This window comes from Medicago truncatula, chromosome 1 (genome assembly GCF_003473485.1).
Source record: "Medicago truncatula cultivar Jemalong A17 chromosome 1, MtrunA17r5.0-ANR, whole genome shotgun sequence".
NCBI classification, from domain to species: Eukaryota; Viridiplantae; Streptophyta; class Magnoliopsida; order Fabales; family Fabaceae; genus Medicago; species Medicago truncatula.
In genome coordinates this window covers 42,360,474-42,380,772 of record NC_053042.1, presented here as the reverse complement: position 1 = coordinate 42,380,772, position 20,299 = coordinate 42,360,474, and the positions used below count along the sequence as shown (strand labels likewise).

General features: G+C 32.8%; 4 protein-coding genes and 2 long non-coding RNA genes across 6 annotated transcripts; 4 read left to right on the top strand and 2 right to left on the bottom strand.

Moving 5' to 3' along the window:
* The first annotated feature begins 433 nt into the window (after nt 1–433).
* LOC11413863 (pectinesterase) lies at nt 434–4,456 on the top strand. Its single transcript, XM_003591271.4, has 2 exons — nt 434–3,061; nt 3,468–4,456. Exons 1-2 carry the CDS (start codon nt 2,062–2,064, stop codon nt 4,184–4,186), a joined length of 1,719 nt encoding a protein of 572 aa, XP_003591319.1. The 5' UTR covers nt 434–2,061; the 3' UTR covers nt 4,187–4,456.
* Nucleotides 4,457–7,047: 2,591 nt separating this feature from the next.
* Nucleotides 7,048–8,283, top strand: LOC11417435 (probable pectinesterase/pectinesterase inhibitor VGDH2). Its single transcript, XM_024783289.2, has one exon. The coding sequence runs from the start codon at nt 7,048–7,050 to the stop codon at nt 8,101–8,103; it is 1,056 nt and encodes a 351-aa protein (XP_024639057.1). The 3' UTR covers nt 8,104–8,283.
* LOC112416103 (probable pectinesterase/pectinesterase inhibitor 58) lies at nt 8,232–9,058 on the top strand. Its single transcript, XM_024775072.1, has 2 exons — nt 8,232–8,277; nt 8,364–9,058. Exons 1-2 carry the CDS (start codon nt 8,232–8,234, stop codon nt 9,056–9,058), a joined length of 741 nt encoding a protein of 246 aa, XP_024630840.1.
* Nucleotides 9,059–11,078: 2,020 nt separating this feature from the next.
* Nucleotides 11,079–12,460, top strand: LOC11417434 (uncharacterized). The gene is made up of 2 exons (XR_003011964.2): nt 11,079–11,995; nt 12,254–12,460. It is a non-coding gene; the product is annotated as an uncharacterized lncRNA (long non-coding RNA).
* Nucleotides 12,404–13,823, bottom strand: LOC120577901 (uncharacterized). Its single transcript, XR_005643834.1, has 2 exons — nt 13,570–13,823; nt 12,404–12,811 (listed from the first exon to the last, which is right to left on the bottom strand). It is a non-coding gene; the product is annotated as an uncharacterized lncRNA (long non-coding RNA).
* Nucleotides 13,824–15,428: 1,605 nt separating this feature from the next.
* Nucleotides 15,429–18,184, bottom strand: LOC11426606 (uncharacterized). Its single transcript, XM_003591267.4, has 4 exons — nt 17,823–18,184; nt 17,030–17,616; nt 16,026–16,541; nt 15,429–15,814 (listed from the first exon to the last, which is right to left on the bottom strand). The coding sequence occupies exons 1-4, from the start codon at nt 18,052–18,054 to the stop codon at nt 15,656–15,658; spliced, it is 1,494 nt and encodes a 497-aa protein (XP_003591315.1). The 5' UTR covers nt 18,055–18,184; the 3' UTR covers nt 15,429–15,655.
* Between the last annotated feature and the right edge of the window lie 2,115 nt (nt 18,185–20,299).

The window sequence follows — 20,299 nt, the reverse complement described above, 5'->3', positions numbered from 1 at the left end:
CAGTGCAAAAAGGAGTCATTGGTTACATACAATTTCAATTCCAATGTTTTGTAAACGAAAATGAGTCTGATTCACTGCTCAATGTTGTGGCTTTTGTTTCCATTGTGATTTCAATGGGGTACAATCCTTTCCCCACGAAAACTTGTTTTTAAAGTGAGGGGTGATATAATTTTAAGTTGTATGACAACAATGCTTAGAAGTTTTTTATTTTCACCAAATAGGGTTTTCATTAGAGTATCAAATGATGTCATAATACCTTTGTTGCGAATGACTCGCCGCCAAAATATGAATTTCTCTTGCAATTTGGTGTATATTTTATTACAATTTTGATAGCTGTATTTTTTAATGTTCTATTATATCTCATCCAATGTAACTCGAGATGAAACTCTATCATGTTTTTTCTACATCTACCCCAAGTCTTAGCTACTAATTTCTTTTCTAGTATAGGCTTATGTCAACACCCATAATTTTCTCATATCTATGACCGTATGCATACTCTTATGTCTGTTCCCTATAAACCCGAGTACTACATTTCTATCACAAACCACTCTTTGGAATTTATGGTTTACATGTCCTTGTGTCATTTGTATAATGAACTCGGTGCCTATAATTCTGAAACCTTTGTATGTATTATGTTCTCTAATTCTTCATTCTGGACGAAGATGTGAGTGTCTCCGGTAGAACTTGCAGTAGAAAGTTTGTCTCTGTCTGCATCGCCCTACTACTCATTTGTTCTTTCAACTCTTGAGCTGAGATTGTCATTTGCCTAAAACGTGCCCCATAATATATGTTAGCAAAGAATATCTAGAACCAATATAAAAAATAATAATTGAAGTTGAGTTATTTTATGTATTTTTTGCAAGCCCCTTCTACATCTCATCAGTGTATATGATATTGTCGAATCACATTTCCACACTTGCATATGATTTTTGGATTCTAATGATATTGTCTTTCTCATCTAATCCCTCGGTTCTATTTATAAGAAAAAAAATTAACTTTTTAGATTCATTGAGTAATTGATGTATCTGGTATAGAATATAGACCAAATACATTATTTATGAAATGAATCAAAAAAGTCAAATGCTTCTTATATATAGAACCGGAGGAGTAAATGCTAATTTTCTTCATCGTCTAATCATATCAGGCTTCGGTGAAAATTTGAGTCATTCGTTAGCAAATTAAAGCATCTTAATTAAATTTAAAATGCCCTATAACTTTAACCCTATTAAAATTTAGATTTAAGGATTAATACACTTTAAAGAGAAACTAAAATTAGATATATTGACAAAACAACATACAGAGTATGAAATAATAAATTTATAAAAAAAAAAAAAGAAATAAAAAACTAATTTAGGAGATATCAACCAAGGCCAAGGTGGACAAAAATAATTTGCAATGCATTGGTGCACCTCATAATAAAGTGCATTTTTTTTTATTTAACAATAAATAAATAAAGTGCAATTTTTTATTTTTGATAAAGTGTGCAATTTTTTTTGGACTTATTATTATTATAAGTGCAGAGTTGATTTGTATCAATAGTTACCATTCACTCCTTAAGATATCATAATATAAACATCATTGTGTGGTTAACCCATAACTGACCCTTAACATCTCAATTAACGGTAACAAGCCATTCAAGTTCATCAACCACGAATGATCCTGCGGTTTTGCAAGAATGAAGGACGACTTAGAAGAATGTCTAAGGACTGAAAAATGCTCCATATGCCTTAACTATTATTAGCCATCACAATGCAAGCTGACCTTGTCAATTTTATCCTGAAAATGCTAATTCTCGCTAATTATAGGAAGAAATAACAGTGGCTTAATTATCAAATACAATTCTGAACACTCATTCATCTTAAGGCTGTCTTTCTCATCTATTTTGAGACAAAGGAAACAATTGAACTACCTATAAGAATCCATTATCCTTATGCAGCTTCTGTGTCTAATTAGTATATTATAATCAATCATCTTCTCCCACTCAAGAAAACCAAATAAGGGTATGAAATAAAGAAAAAAGAAATCGAATAAAAGATCTCAAGAAGGAAAAAACAAAAAGATATGAACGGAAAAATATTAGTCTCTGGTGTATCCATCATTCTTGTGGTGGGTGTTGCCATCGGTGTTGTCGTCGTTGTTAACAAAAAGGATGATCCTGCATTAGCAGCACACGAAAAGAATGTACAAACCATGTGTCAAACAACTGAAGATCAAAAACTTTGTCATGACACTCTTGGCTCCGTGAAACCTGCTAATTCCTCTGACCCAACAGCTTATTTAGCAGCTGCAGTTCAGGCAAGTGCCCAAAGTGTTATCCTTGCGTTGAATATGAGTGATAAGTTAACGGTTGAACATGGCAAGGACAAACCTGGTGTCAAAATGGCCCTTGATGATTGCAAAGACTTAATGCAATTTGCTCTTGACAGCCTCGAATCATCGGCTAATTTGGTTCGCGATAACAACATTCAAGCCATTCATGATCAAACACCTGATTTTAGGAATTGGTTGAGTGCTGTTATCTCATACCAACAATCATGCATGGACGGATTTGATAACGGAACGGACGGTGAGGATCAAGTAAAGAAACAATTGCAAACAGAAAGTTTGGACCAAATGGAGAAACTAACCGGCATTACACTTGACATTGTAACTAGCATGTCTAACATCCTTCAAACCTTCGACTTGAAGTTGGATTTGAATCCAGCTTCTCGTCGTCTTATGGAGGCTAATGAGATTGATGATGAAGGATTGCCCAAGTGGTTCTCGGCTGCAGATCGTAAGCTATTGGCAAACGCTGGTGGAGGTCCTCCACCAAACGCAGTAGTTGCTAAAGATGGTAGTGGTAAATTTAAAACAGTTAAAGAAGCTATTGACTCTTATCCTAAGGGATTCAAAGGCAGATACATTATCTATGTCAAGGCTGGGGTCTATGACGAGTACATCACCATTCCCAAAACATCAATAAATATTCTTATGTATGGCGACGGTCCTACAAAGTCCATTATCACTGGTCACAAAAACTTCGTCGACGGCGTTAAGACAATGCAAACTGCCACTTTTGGTAAGTATTTATAAATATGTTGAGTGTCATAACTTGTAATCAATTTAATTTTTGATTGTTCATTTAACCTCTCAAATATAGGAAGACAAACATTCATAATTAATTGAATTAAAACAACGTAGAAACTAGTTTCCATAATATGTCAAAAAAGAAGACAAAACAAATCAAACAATCTCATATGCAGCAGTTGTACATGTGTAACGTCTATAACATTGTTCAATTCAAATGCTACATTGAGCAACTTGCTCAATTAAGATTATGTGACTTGGCTGATATGTTTTCCTTTATATATGTATGTATCTATGCGTTTTTGTTTTGTTTTGAGGAAATGCATCTATGTGTTTGTTATGCAAATATCTTCAATTAATTAAACCATATAACTTGAATTGATTATGTATGTATTCAGCAAATGTTGCAAATGGATTCATTGCAAAGTCAATCGCATTCGAGAACACAGCTGGACCAGCAAAGCACCAAGCAGTGGCATTTAGAAACCAAGGAGACATGTCTGCTTTCTTCGATTGCGCCATGCATGGTTTCCAGGACACATTATACGTCCAAGCCAATCGTCAATTCTACCGCAACTGCGAAATCTCTGGTACCATAGACTTCATATTCGGCTCATCACCAACCCTAATTCAAAACTCTAGAATCATTGTGCGAAAGCCAGGACCTAGTCAATTCAACACCGTAACCGCAGACGGAACAAAACAACGAAACATGGCCACAGGAATAGTAATCCAGAATTGCGAAATTGTTCCAGATAGGGATTTGTTCCCAGTTAGGAACCAAGTCAAATCGTATTTGGGCAGACCATGGAAGGACTTTGCTAAGACAGTGTTTATGGAATCTAATATTGGTGATGTCATTGCACCAGAAGGGTGGACTCCATGGGCTGGGACTCAATTTCTTGATACATTGTATTATGCTGAATTTGCCAATACTGGACCTGGTGCTAATCTTAATGCAAGGGTTAAGTGGAAAGGTTATCATCCTCAGATTTCTAAGAATGAAGCTACTCAATTCACTGCAGCGAATTTCCTTAAAGCTGGACCTGGTGGAAAAGCTGATGATTGGCTGAAGGCTACTGGTATTCCTTATGCTATTGGATTTGAAAAAGCTTGAAGTTTAGATATAATTAGAAGAAATTAATTTGAGGGCTGGGAATTAATTTATGTTAGCTATAATTGTGTGCTTTTATGTACACAAGTTTGATTTGTTACTTACATAGGAATAATTTACTAGCTTACATGTTGATTCCATCTTTGAAGCTGGTCTCAATTTCAAGCTAGCTCAGGTGGAATCCTGTACCTTTTTATACTGAAGAAATAATTGTACTTGTAATTTTTGACATGAATTTATTTATGAAAAAATTGCTTTTAAGTGTTTTATGTATCTCATTAATTAATAATTAATTGACTGTCCCGTAAAACTTGCATATCTTTTTTGTCTGAAAGAACGGAGTTCATTTCCTTCCAAATTACCCATACAGAAGCAAACTATATAGTCTAAAAATAATAAGTTTTGTTGAAGGAACCACCGAAATCGTAATCAAATTAACTTTAAAATGTTCACCGAATACCCATCTATTCCCTAACTATGAACTAAAGGCTTCCAGAAACTTCACATCTCAAAAAATAAATAGTGGATGTTTTCCTCATTACCACATATAAAAACATAAGCACTTGTATCATGTTGAATTATTCCGCACGTAATTTGGTTGGTAACATGTTTTGTACTAACCGACAAGCAAAAATTGAACGATGCAATCCAAGGGATAAAACCAAGGCAAACATTTTATTTGTTCAAAAGAAAAATCAAGGCACACATAATGGAAATAGATCCTCTCCTGTCTTTATTGTTCACAGATCTCTCATGGGTTTCATCCAACCGTTGAGAATTCATAACAAATAAATAAATAAAAAACAACAGTTTTGAAAAGAGAGAAAAACATAGATGAATGGCTGAAATGATGATAGAACAGACATCAACAAGAAAGTGTAGGAGAGGATTCAGATCCAAATATAATATGGATAGAATTGAAATTATTTTCGCAAATAAAATCCATGAAAAATAATAATGAGAGTTTAAGTGAAAATATTAAAGTTCTTATAAAAAAATTGAAAATATTAAAGTACAGATAAATATGCATTCTTCCTCAAAATATATCAATTTTGATTTAATTTTTAGTTTCAATTTTAGTACATGTTTGAAGTGATTTTTTTTAGGCCAAATACCTTTTTTGGACCTTTAAGTCTGAAAAAATACGATTAATCCTTTTAAGTTTTAAATAAGTTGTTTAAGTTTTTTTAAGTTTTAAATAGGTCTTTTAAGACCTTAAAATTACATTAGTTTAATTTTTTTGGTGTTCGCTTTTTCGTACTCTGGTAATCCAGAGTTCAACCGGAAGGTAAGTAAAGTCTAACAAAAAATTGTTTCATTCATAAATCAAACTCGTGTTCTTCTGAACAATTCGTCCTTGGTAGAACTCATTAGCCAATTGAACCCAATCAACGATTATTTTTTTAAAGAATAAATTAAAGATTAATTAAATAATTAGGTTATTAAACTAATGACATTTTAAGAGCTTAACAATGACATGTCATCAATAAATTTACTTTGAACATTTCATGTGAACTTTAGAGGCGCAAGGATTGAAGAAACTTTTAGAAGAATTAAAAATAAAAGTTAGTATAATTAGAAGAACACAAAATATATGGCTGAGAAATGTACGGTGAGCAGCGGGCATGGCTGCGCAGCTGTTCGATACGGCACAAGCTGCCATTTCATGCAGCATGTTTCTGCACAGAAAGCTGAGTTGTTTTTTTCACCCTATTATGGAGTATATGGAAGAGTCGTAACTTAAAACTTTGGTAGCAAGTGTTGCACTCATACACACAGAGAGAATGCAGCTTGCAACACCGCATGTATTAGGTGGCAAAAACCGAGAAGAGAATGTTATAAATGCAACATTGCTGCATCTTTTTCAACGTCCAGCAACAGAACGGAACAGGGATGTGTATACGACGAAGATAGTCATGTGCTCGCCAAAACAATGTCTGTGTTCAGTAGATATAGGAGAGGCGTTAGGGCTTTACCATGCAATCGAATGGATTCATGAGTCATGACTTACAATTAGCAAATGTGGATTTTGAGAAATTATTTTGAACAGTTAAGAGAAATTATTTTTTCACATGACTTGTCTTATTCAATAAATGATGTTACTAACGTATGATTGAATGTATATATAAAACGACTTTTATGTTGTCAATGTATATAAATTAATTAAATCCTTAAAGATATATCATTACTAATTGCAATGTTTTTCTTTTTAATATTTACAATATGATTATCCTATAACTATTTAACTTTATGTTTTTTTATCAGTGAAAATAAAAACTTTATGTTTTAATATTGGATTGTGTTAATATATACTGTGTTTTACAGACATGATCTGATACAAATTGTCGATATTTAAATCTTTTAACTATTTGATTATGGTTTGATTCGAGCCTCGTGCATATGTAAAAGAATATAATGAAAAAATGTCAACCTCTCAAATCTAATTTCATTTACCAAAAAAAGTAAATATAAAGTTCCATATTTAGTGTTTGTTTGATTTAAATTTGGTCACCAAAGATTTAGAATAGTGGAACACAAACAAACCCATCCAAGTCTCCGGCTCATATACACCTGCTAAAAATAATTGAACGGATGAAATTGTAATCAAAGTGATGGATGATGAAGGCCTATATACATGGCCAATGAATTTCCTCAACGGTTCATAGAAGCCATGGGTCAATGCATACCTATAATTTAAATCTTGAACCAAACAATCACCAATATTATCTCACAACATCATCCCAAAAATAGTAGGGAAGAAAATTTATTGACTATTATTTCATTGCCATATCAAGTACTTGTTGAGGGAAAGATATATAAAACCATTTTAAAGAGAGGAAAAAATACAAAAAGTTTATAAGAAAATGGAAAGAAAAATATTTGTCTCTGGTGTTTCTCTCATTCTTGTTGTAGGTGTTGCCTTAGGTGTTGTTGCTCTTGTCCGAACCAACAATGGTCCCGCAGATGCTAACAACGGCGGTGAACTGACCTCGCATACTAAAGCTGTTACAGCTGTGTGTCAAAACAGCGATGACCACAAATTTTGTGCTGATACTCTTGGTTCTGTTAACACCTCAGACCCAAATGATTACATAAAAGCAGTGGTAAAAACTTCTATTGAAAGTGTCATCAAAGCCTTCAATATGACCGATAAGCTCGCGGTTGAAAACGAAAAAAATAACCAAAGTACTAAAATGGCACTTGATGATTGCAAAGACTTATTAGAATTCGCGATTGATGAATTACAAGCCTCGAGTATTTTAGCTGCTGATAACAGCAGCGTTCACAATGTTAATGACCGCGCTGCTGACCTTAAAAATTGGTTAGGTGCTGTTTTTGCCTACCAACAATCATGTCTTGACGGTTTTGATACAGATGGCGAAAAGCAGGTTCAATCACAATTGCAAACAGGTAGTTTGGATCATGTAGGAAAACTTACCGCGTTAGCACTTGATGTTGTGACTGCGATTACAAAAGTACTCGCTGCACTTGACTTGGATTTGAATGTGAAACCTTCATCTAGACGGCTTTTTGAGGTGGATGAAGACGGTAATCCAGAATGGATGTCCGGTGCAGATCGTAAGTTGTTGGCTGATATGAGTACTGGGATGTCTGTTACTCCTAATGCGGTTGTTGCGAAAGATGGTAGCGGCAAATTTAAAACGGTTCTTGATGCTATTAATTCTTACCCCAAAAATCATCAAGGTAGATATGTCATCTACGTCAAGGCTGGTGTCTATGACGAATATATTCAGATTGACAAAACTAAGAAGAATATTTTGATATACGGCGATGGCCCTACAAAGACCATTATCACTGGTAAAAAGAATTTTGTAGATGGTGTGAAGACTATACAAACTGCTACATTCTGTAAGTCCTTCTCAATAGATTTAAACAATAATGAATTATATTATAGTTAAAATAAAAATATATATCTGGATTAGGTAATTCTTGCAAAACAAACTACATAATCAAGTTTCAAAATCATAGCTCAAAATTGCAATTGCAGCAAAATACAGGTTTATATAATCACAAGTGCTCTTGTGCAATGTCATTATGGAGGCCTATTAAACCTTTATACTGTGGCCATATTCGTAAATACTGTTCTAGGCCACACACAATTTACAACTATGATTAAAGCCTCAAAATTAATATGTTAAATTATGTGATGTCTATGTAGCTACTGTCGCGGAAGGTTTCATCGCAAAGGCAATGGCATTTGAGAACACAGCCGGAGCAAACAAACACCAAGCAGTAGCACTTCGCGTGCAAGGCGATAAATCAGCTTTCTTCGATTGTGCCATACGAGGTTACCAAGACACATTGTACGCACACGCCCACCGTCAATTCTACAGAAACTGCGAAATTTCAGGCACAGTGGATTTCATTTTCGGCTATGCATCAACAGTAATACAGAACTCAAAGATAGTAGTGCGAAAACCCGAGGCAAATCAACAAAACATAATTGTAGCTGATGGAACAGTCCAAAAGAACATGCCAACAGGAGTAGTACTTCAGAATTGTGAAATCATGCCAGAGCCAGCACTACAACCTGATAGATTGAAGGTTCGATCGTTTTTAGCAAGACCATGGAAGGCATATTCTAGGGCAATATTTATGGAAAATACCATTGGTGATTTAATTCAACCAGATGGATTTCTTCCTTGGGCAGGGACTCAATTCCTTGATACATGTTTCTTTGCTGAGTATGCTAACACTGGACCAGGTTCAAATGTTCAAGCAAGAGTTAAGTGGGGAAAGGGTGTTCTTAGCAAAGCTGATGCAACTAAATATACTGCTGCTCAATGGATTGAAGGTGGTGTATGGTTGCCTGCCACTGGTATACCCTTTGATCTTGGATTCACTAAAGGTTGAAATTAAATTTCATTAATTATTACCACAATGTTGTATACGAAAAGCAAGTAGAAATTCCTATAGGACTAATACAGATTAATTAAGAGAAATAAATAAGGACATTAGACATTAATTGTGATACCACAAAATGTGGAGAGATTGAAATTCTTTGTAAACTATTGATACTAGAGAAATAAAAGAGTTTACTTGCGAGATAACTTGTTTAATTCAAGAGTTTGACATTTTTTCATGAGATGGACTCTTTTATCACTATATTCATATTCTTGGTTATGTTTGGGAGTTAATAGAGAAATTGAAGAAGATAAAAAGATATGCAAAGAATATATATTACTACTCTGATCTCGAATATAAGGAAAAAGAAGTCATAATATGAATGAAGAATATTGTTTATTGACCTCGTCTGGTTCGTCAAACACGAGTTACCGTTTTTTTACTGAGTTACGCTGGTTCTGACCGGTTCACTTGCACGGACAATCTAATAAGAATATCAAACTAGTTATGCCTTCCGTTTCCGGTTCGACCGGGCAATATGGTTTAGTTTTTAAAAATACTGTTGTAAATAAGTTGAGTTTAACATAGATCCCATAGAAGCTAAGTTATAGGACCCTCTCATTGATCGATCACGTCTATTCTCTCTCTAATTTGGAGAGGACGCAACCAGACATTACTCAGAACATAAATAGAAAAATATTTAGTGTATATCATAAATGTGTATACACCTTGAGAAGAGAAAAAAGATAAATAGAGTGATGTGATAGACCGATGTGTTAGAAAGAGAAAAATAAAGAGAAAATTAAATGTTGAATAGTTGCTTGAAAATATGAGGTATACAAGTATAATTGTTGACTTGAATATCATCTTTTAAATAAATTTTCTAAGCAAATTTGTCCAACATATTTAGATGAGATTATTCAAAATGCAACAACATTACAACCAGTGGTGGATCTGTAAATTTTGTTTAGTAGAGGATATAAAATAGTTACCGTTATTTGTTAAAAAAAATTGTAGAATATTTTACAAAATGGATAATGTTATGACATCGCCTAAGAAAATTAATGTAGTGACATAATACCTAAAACTTTCCAAATTACATCTAGGCATTTTTGTTGTTGTTAATCTCCTATTTTAAGAGGAAAAGAATCATGATAATCTAAAGTTCAGTTGAGAGATAAGTAAAGTCTAATAAAGAATTGTTCTATCCAAGATTCGAGTTCAGATTCTTCTGAACGATTCGTTCGTGGTGAAACTCATTAACCATTTGAACTCAATTGCTTGGTTATCTTATAAGTATGCTTAGTTTTTTTGTCAAGTAATCCAGTGGCTAGATTCACACAAGTGTGGAGCAGTGGAGAGTTCGGGGTTCAAACTCTATCCCCTGCACATAATGTTCTTGATAGTCGTCAACTGAGCTACACTTACAAGTCAAACTATATATAATTCAAGTCAAACTTTACATTATTGTATCTGAACATAAATCAATTTTGTTATGCTCACTTTTAATCAAAATCAATTATATCAAACTTTAATTTTCGTTGTAACAAAAAAAAAACTTAATTTTCGTCATCCTGGAACCAAACATATACTTAGTGAGTGTTTGTTTGATGGTGGGATAATGTAGACGTGCATCTATTTAAAAGCTATAAATAGTAGCTTCTCAATTTCCACATTCAATGAACTTTTAATCGTGAGGTCGCAACAAAAACATAAGCAAACTCATACCGTCTATTAATTAACATATTTAATTTTGAACTTAAGTTCAATTCATTTTCATGAAACAAATTCAACGAATTAATTTTTGATTCAAGTTTCGAACTATATTCAAATCCTACACCCCTCGAAAAACTAATTTGCATTCTAACGTCCCCATGTTCTTAGTTTACATCCATCTACTTTCCGCATCTTAGCCTTTAATCAGACCCTACACCCCTCGAAAGTGACCTAATTCCCGTTGGTGAGGCATCAAATTGTTTCAAATCTTTCAGAAAGATGAAAAAACTTAGTTCAATCTTAACCACTAGATTCACATACCATCCGTGTGCAAGAAATAAAATTGAAATTTTGGAAAGAAAAAATAAAACATGGATAGATAATTTGCGGACAACTTCTGACCTTACTTCTTTCATGTTCCAAATATCATTTATTTCATGTACAAATTTTTAACATGAAGCTGGCTTAAAAAATCAAGGACCACATGACATCAATATATCTTAAATTGGAAATAAAAATTTGTGATACTAATTCTTGCAAGAAATAGATATTGCCATGTACATCATTTTTGATACTGTCCATTTTATTATATTATCAGTATACTGTTTTAGGCCCAAAATAATCAATCTATCATTATCATAAGTTGAGTTTTTATTTAATCTCATTATATCTCATTCATGTGGCCCTTCTAGTGACGCCAAAGATAAGATGATTTTTAATTTTTGCAGGTACATGGCTACCCCAAATATCACATGAGTGAAGACTGAAGAGAACACAAATCAATGAGATTGTCCAAAATTAGTAAATTAGCATAATGTAATGTAACATTTTTTTTTTGAAACGGTCGATGTTAGTATTGTTAATTTGTAACTCAATTGTCATCAATCATCTCAAAGAGTTACCATCCTCTAAGGATTGTGAGGGTGTGACATGGATGATATTCTAAAGGGGTTATGTGGGTGGAGTTGGAAGGAGAACAAATTGTTTGAGCTAGCTTTAGCTTTAGTAGATGAGAGTCATCCAGAAAGGTGGGAGATGGTTGCAGCTATGGTTGGAGGTGAAAAAAGTGCAGGGGAGGTTCAAAAGCATTATGTGATACTTTTGGAGGATTTGGAGCTTATAGAATCTGGAAAATTTGATCATAAATTGGGAGAAGATAATACATGTGTTATTGTTGACCTTACTGAGTCCTTATGCTTGTCTGATAAATAATACTATTGGTAACACCATGTAAGTCCCTTCTTTTTTTTTGCAACAAAATAATAGTAATTTATTCTTATAAACTCTCTCATTCATGTGCTGTTATTTATTCTTTAATGCTCTTGATTTAGTATTTTTATCTTATATAATAATTATAAATTATACCAAACATACACTTAATGTGCAAAATGTGTTTGGTAAGCAGTAACATCCAAATCTTTTCAAATTTCAAACTTGTTTATATCATCAACCAATGTAATGACTATTATTGATTTCAATCCAAAACAGGATGATAAATTGGCTTAAGCATACATACAGTACAAGAAGTTGCATAATAAACCTGATTCAATGTCCACTCTACCCTATTATAAAAATGTACGAGACGATATAATGAAATGACAATTGACAACTGTAAATGTAATTGCAAATAGTTCTAAATTATTGTCTGCAAATGTAATTGCAACTGTAATATAACTGTTTTAGGGCCTATTTGAATCAACATATTTGAGTTTATATACTGACATGAACACATGTGATACTGTTTGGACTAACTTATGAAAACAGTTTATGTACTTGTGAGACTGTTTGGACTAACTTATGAAAACAACTTATAACATATTCATAAGTTGTTTTGAGCTTATTTTTCATAAACTCTTCTCAATAGTTTATGTAAACAACTTATAGCTTATACAAAAATAATTTAACTTTATGTTATCTTTTGTTATAGAAATAGCTTATACAAGTTTATTATCATGATAAGCGCTTATGCTATAAGCTGTAAATTAAGCTTAGAGATCTCCATAAGGGTATCACAACGGCAATTTTGTCTGCAACGACCACTTTTGTCTGCATTTTACCATAACATAAAATTTCGTAATTGCATCCGTAATTTAGAATAGTTTGTTCCACAATTATATGGGATCATAGCCTTTTTTAAGGAATCAAAAACAGGACCAGACATATATCAGCAGTTGCTAGCTAAATTTAAAGAAATTATTTTGCAAGCAAAGGGAAATTATTCCATGTCAAGTGATTTTCACTCTAATTATTTCAAACCTTCTCCCACGTGTAATATTTGATATTTACCATCACTAATATCATCATATATTTGTCTGAATGAATATGGTGACAAGGTCTAAAGACGTCAATTAAATAGCATATCCCAATGATAAGGCATCTTACAATGTGGAAGCATATGTTTGGTAGAACGATGGATATTTCCAGAATCACGTTGGTCCACCTTGATTTTCCAAAAGCTACACTTTGTAGCTTTCTGTAAAATCAAGTTGTTTAAGATGAATCATCGTGATTCTTACAACCCACTGTGGTACGAAATATACACTAAGTTGAATACATTAATTAAACACGTTTTAATATAGATCATACTAGATAATAAATAAATCAACAAATAAAAGATGATAGGAACCAAGGAATAATAAAAACAGATTATAAGCCAGGGAAGAGGCAGTGCATGAGTGGAGCCACAACAGTTTCCTTCACTGTCGATAGTTTCATCCATGCTCTGCATGTTCCCTGTCTTTGTCCTGTCATTAACTATTAATCCCAGTCCCAAACTTTTTTACATCTAAATTACATTACCTTACCTCGTGCTTGTCAACACCCTTAGTATTCAGCAGCTTCTCAAACTCTTGTAAAATTTGGGTTGTTAAATTTTGCATAAAATGCATTATGTTGAATGAATGAATGTATGATCCCGTTTGATTCTATATGTAATCGCATAAAGGGGGATTAGTTTGTACTTTGCAAGTTTGCAGTACATGTATGTACTAGGAAATTTTAGATGTACTACTTATTATATCATTGTTGTACTATTGCTATTGGCCAACTCAAAGAATGGATTCTGGATGATCTCAAAGTGTACTGCTATATTAAGCTAGTAGTACATCAAGTCATCAACACTATTTCCTCTATTACAATTTAAAAAATTATCAAATACACTTTTGATGATTCACAATTTTAGTTCTCCAATTTTCGAATCTGAAAATATAATCTCCAATTTTAAATTTCTAAAATACTAACGCCACAAATTTTTGTTGATTCATCACATTGAAAATAATATTAATTTTGTATGTTGTAAAAAAGTTCAATTGCAAAAAGCAAGACGTTGAATTGCGAATGATCGCAAATAATATTAATTAGATTGAACAGTTGAAAAATAATAAGTAATATTATATTAAAAATTAAAATGGACCGGTCACTATGGTATATATTTTTTTAAAAATATGTCAGTTATTTTAGGACCGAGAAATTAATTAATTTTTTATTGGATTCTATTTTAGGTTAAATTGATAACAATTGATGTTTCATTCTGAGTTGGACTACATAAAAGGTTACATATAAGCAAGATTAAAGTTCACCACAAAATAGTGAAAAATAAGAAGTAAACCAACCATAAACTCGATCTCCGCCTTTGTAACCCACTTTCAAATTAGTACTTGACTATATTAATATTACAAACTAGTCTTTGTCTTTATCAAAAATTTCTCAATTAAATCCCTCATCATGTAACAAAAACATAAGGATAGAGAATAATTGAAAATCTTTTGATAAAGACAGAGACTGGTTTGAAATATTAATAGAATCAAAGACTAATTTGAGAATGATTTACAAAGATAAGGACCAATTTAATTGTTTACTCGAAAAATAAGTGAGGCTCCGCGCGTGCCAAAGAGAAAATTGTTTGCTCACAAAAGAGGCTAAAATGTTTCTTTTTGAAGGAAATGTTACGAGTCTTACATTAAGCAGAAAATAAATATCATGAAAGTGATTAAGTCATGAGATGAGGCTCTTTTGTTATGTCAGTAGTAGGCAGAGAAAAATGTTAATAGTGGTGATTGAGTTCTGGACCTCTTGGATACAACTCTTTGAATGTCCAAAGCCAACCGCTAGCCTTCTCCAATGGAGACTTGAGTTGAGTCACGAGGCTTTGATATTGAGAAATTTGTAGGATACTTTTGGACGCAATGAAAAACATGTATCTTGTGTTATTAGCTATTAACATCGTTATTACACTTACATACACACAAACGAGTTAGGTGCTAGACACATGGCTCTTGCCAGTTGCCACTCAAAAATTGTACACCAATGTTTTGTAACAATGTGCTGATATATGGTCCGAACAAACGATACTTGCCTTTCACTAAAAGTCTTAGAAAACGGTCCTGTGACAAAAAAGACCACAAAGGGATAGGCCAAGCTTCAAGCCTTGCGTTTAAGGTACTCAATAATGCTTTGTGGAACGAAGTACCTCTCTTGAGTCTCGAATAAGGAAGGTACTCAATAAGGTGTTTTACCTTGCGTTTAAGTCATACTTCATCCATTCTAAAATACATATCGCATAAAAAAATTATAAAGTAGATTGCTAGCCTGGTCTGAAATATATATTCGCTTGACCGAAATATGCTCATAACGACACATAAATTCATCACATGAGGAACAAATATCAACAATGTTAGAATTAAATAAATTTATTTAAAACAATTATACTTGATTCTCAATTTCTCATCATTTACCATACTTTATTCCTCAGTACAGGATCCTAGATCCGAATTTGATAATGAGGATTTCCTTTTGACAATGATCATTTAGAAACCTAAACTTTGGGGACCATCTAATCCCAAAAGTTTAGTTTACTCTTTAATGTCAATCCTATTTTCTTACTCTCCAAACCTAATAAACATTAGTCATCAAACTACTTTTTGGTTGTATTAGAATAACATCAAAGTCACTTATAGTCCACTCTGCCACCTCATCTTTGTCGCTAACAAATATCTCTGTGCCCGTATCAATAGATGTCCATATTCTTTTAGCAGGAGAAGTTCCCGGGTCCTGCAAAATAAAGTGTACGTTTAGATTGACAACAAATTTGACAGAATCATAATAACAAAAGCTACATGTTAAACTTCAACAAAATCACCGTGTCACAAAAATTTCGCCATAACATAAATACGAATTTGCAAGAGACACAAATGAATGAGTATGTGATGTAATGTGATGACTCATAAGTTTCCAATATTAGAGTGATAATTGAATGATTGACCTGATAGAAGTAAAGTCTACTTGCTAGGCCACCAACATCAAGTTCCCAAGTCCTTGCATCACCAACCCAACCATCACCTTTATTAATGGGATAACCATACTCACCCCAAATAGGATGAGGCAATAACTGAACTATCTCTTGTGCTTGAGGATTACTATAAGGATCACAAGTACTAACAGGTTGCTCTAAATGTTGAGCATTGCCTGGAGCACAGTAATAGTGATAAGCTGAATAAGGGAAATTGGCAGTGTCATTTCTGAATATCTTTTTGTTATCTGGTGTGATATGAAATGGTGGACAATTTCCTAAACCTGTAGGGCTACACCAAGCTGGAGTTTCTGGATTGATGATCATTTCACTGTATCTAGTGACATCAGTTAGTACATCTCCATCACAAGGTGCACCATTGTTCTTCCAACAACTTCCCATGTCTAGAAGGTAGAATTGGCTCTTGGATCCTCCTCCTTTCTTGACATCTAAGGTTAACCTCACCTTAAAATTTGGTGACTCAAGAGGCTGAAATTTGAACTTAAATGGTTAGTTTTGTCTAATCAAACCAAATTGTCTTTAAATATGTGAGGCGCTGTCACTCACAATAGTATCTAAATGCATCAAAATTTCAAAAAAGATAATCCATATATATTATAATGTGTCTTTTGTTGGTCACTTTGGTCCTCGAAGATGATTTTCATTAGTCAATTTAGTTCATAATATTACTAGCAAAAGACACACTTCAAGAATGTTTAGGTGATTTTGATACATTTAGAGACTAAAGTGACAAACACCTTACAAATTTAAGAACCAAAATTATTGTTCAGTCCAAACAAAATACATTAATGGAAATTAAAATTGAACAGAACAAGGTGGGAAAGTGTTTGATAATCAATCTACTAACTTTACTAACATTTCTCATTTTTTTTATAAAAAAAAAAAAAAAAAAAAAAAAAAAAAACAGAATTGAAAATTTGAAACATAGGATTCTGAAGGAAATGTTCTGAACTTACAGCTTTAAGCATTCCCCTTGTGTCATAATGGTAACCACCAGAGAATCCACTAACTGTATCAGCTCTCAAGTAAAGCATCAACCAAGGATACTTCTTTGAAGTCTTTAACTTATGCTTAAACAACCAACTCCCAACATTAACTTTCTTCTCCCAAACCACCTCATAAAATGAAAGATTGTTATTATCATCAAGTCCACTATCTCTACAACTAGAATCCAAATCATAAGTACCATTAAATCCTCCTCTCATTACATCACCTTCCAGCTTTGTCCATTGATGACACAAGATAGGTTGGTTCATGCATCCTGTTCCAAAACAAGGAAACCTTCCTGGTTTAAAAGGAGGTACCCTTTTACCATCTTGAGGACATAAACCAGACCTACTGTCATAGTTACCATTTTTCAACATTATCATCCAAAATTGCCATGGCCTTGGTGTGTCTTTAACTTCACATAAAGAACCTAAATACAGTTCCTTTTGAACAGCATAAAGATCTATATTGTTGATGTCTTCTGGTCTAAGACCAGGTAATGATTCTCCCACACCAAGTTTGTTATCTTTTTCTGTCACCTTGTGAATCAGAGAACCTGTCATTACAACAACGGTTCAAATCACCTCGGAGACAGTTGTAAAATGATCGCTAGTGACACTTTAATTAATAATAATTTCTCAGTTTCCTAAATTTTATTTAAAATAGAGAACCTGGTCATACAACAACAAAAAACTAAAAATAGAGGTAACTTTGAGGACTAAAATGAAATATTAAAGACTATGTGAATGTGATTTGGCTTACCTTGTGAAAGATCAAAACATTGAGCTGCTCTTGGGCTACCCATGTAAGGAGCTTCTTGGCCAACTTCATTGCAAAAGTTCCAAGCTTCAAAGGCTACTCTTAGACCATCTCTTTGCATTCCTGGGTCTCCTACAGCTGAGACATTGGTCTGAGACTGAGTTGTGGACACAAGAGAGGCACATAAAAGCATTACATTTGATAATACAAAGAACTTCTGCAACTGTTTCTCCATTGCCTCTTTTTTCCTCAAAGGCAAAGGAGCATGTTGGATGGAGGGTCTAATATTAGGAGCACCTTCCACTGGCCTTAGCCAAATTTATTGTAGTTTATTGAATCAATTGTACTTTATGTGATTAATGCTTATTTTAATTTATTACTATTATTAGTATATTGATTAGTGTTGAAGATAAATCATAGAACCTAAGGATAGATCACTATCAAAAGGTGAATGATGCTTTATTCCTTTCCTACTAGTCCCCACCGCTTTTCCCTTTTCACCTTGGTTTGTTTTAATTTATAATGCTGATTTTTTAACAGCCTTCTAAAAATTTATACACATCTAATATGTTTTATTCTTTCTATCTCTTTTCATCACTTATATCTATTATCACATTCATCACTTCTATCTTTTCTATCCTTTTTATCTACATCACGAACTTTTTTTCTTTAATTTTTTATGCAGAATCTTTTTCATACAAAAATAGTATGGTGCTTTGTCAAAAAGTTAACATCTTTCATTCTTGAAATTACTTTGTAACATTATCCAAAATGGATGCAACAAATATGCATAGAAAGTCGGTATGGTGTTGCTAACAATTTGCATCATGTTGGTGTTTTGGTGTTCCATTCCATTTCAACCTTGAGTTATGTGAAACAAGCATGAACTTCGAAGAACTTGTGTGATCACAAGTTTAAATATAAACTATTTGGATGCACTCACACAATTTTAAAATAGAAAAATATAAAACAATTTAATAGTGTTTATTTTTAAAATAATTAAATAAAATGTATTATTATGTGTGTCTACTCTAAACAATGTTTTTTTTAAGGCTAGTGAACGGTATTCCTCTTAAATTTTTAGTTTATCCCACAAGTAGGAGTGTCCCACCATTGTTCCAAACATACTATAAAATCGAATAAATCATTAATTTTATTAGTTTATCTTTCAAAAAAAATAATCTCTAGTTTATCAATCTCTTTCGAATTTAATCCATAAATTATATCAAAATAATAAACAGTATTTCAAATATATGAAATCCGTTAATATACATGGACTTGGTTGACAAATTTAATTTACTTTAGGACTAAATAGAAGAGATTGTGATTTACTTTAGGACTAATAGAAGATATTGTGATACCATAAGTATTAAATTGATGTTTATTCCTATAAAATATATATCATTGTTTGAAGGTTGACCCCTCCAAAGTCAAAGTACCACCAACAGGTTCTTGGATGAATTTGCTCCATGCCTTTCAAATTATTATTTTCTACTTTTTTTTCATCTTTCTTCTCACGCGGTCTATTTATTTTTAAAAATACTCATGTTCAGACTATATAATTTGAACGTTTTTACAAGGATTTTTAAATTATACAATTCAAAAATTACTAAAACTCATATATGGTATTATAATTGATACGAAGATAAAGGTTGACTATCTCACTATCCCACATAAACTGCAAAGCTATATTGGAGATAGTAAACTGGTCAACAATAACATGGTATTATAACTCACTCCCAAAATGAAATTTAAGAAAGAGATATGTAAAAGGAATGAAAAGCAAAGAATAAATGAAAATGTTGAAGGATGCAAGACTATTTATAACCATGAAACATTTCTAGATTGTAATTATAGTAAAATGAAACATGTATAATGTTTACAATTCAATTAACACACCACAAACTGTCCAAACTTTGCTTGTAACGCCACGCTTCATATTTTAGGCTAATTTAGATTATATAATTCGGATTCATTCTCAAAATATTTTGAATTATATAATTTGAATCAATCTTGTACTGTCTTTAAACTTAAAGTTTGGAGGGTGTGGATGAGTTCGTAACATAGGAAATTTAATTTCGATAACATTCATTAAAAATAAGAATTGCAACAATGTAATTTAACATCATAAAATAACATAATAAAACACACAAAATATTATGAATCAACCAAACTTAAATCTTCATTTGATCTATCATGATTTCTTCTTAGGTTCTATAAGTTTGATCAAACTTTCTCGAATATCTTTGAAAGATCCGACCAAGGAAGCGTCCAACTTGATCGGTTCTTTAGAACTGTATTTACCAAATGTTGAGATCATGGTTCTCATGTTTTCGTCGTTCATGAGCTTCATCTTGGCAAACCAAACATTTCCATATGAGTCGGTTGATGGATGATAGTACTCAACATTGTCCACCCTCCTTATGTCTTTGTGGTTGAGTCGATGGTTAATTTGGTCCAATTGATCCTTTAACAAAGAC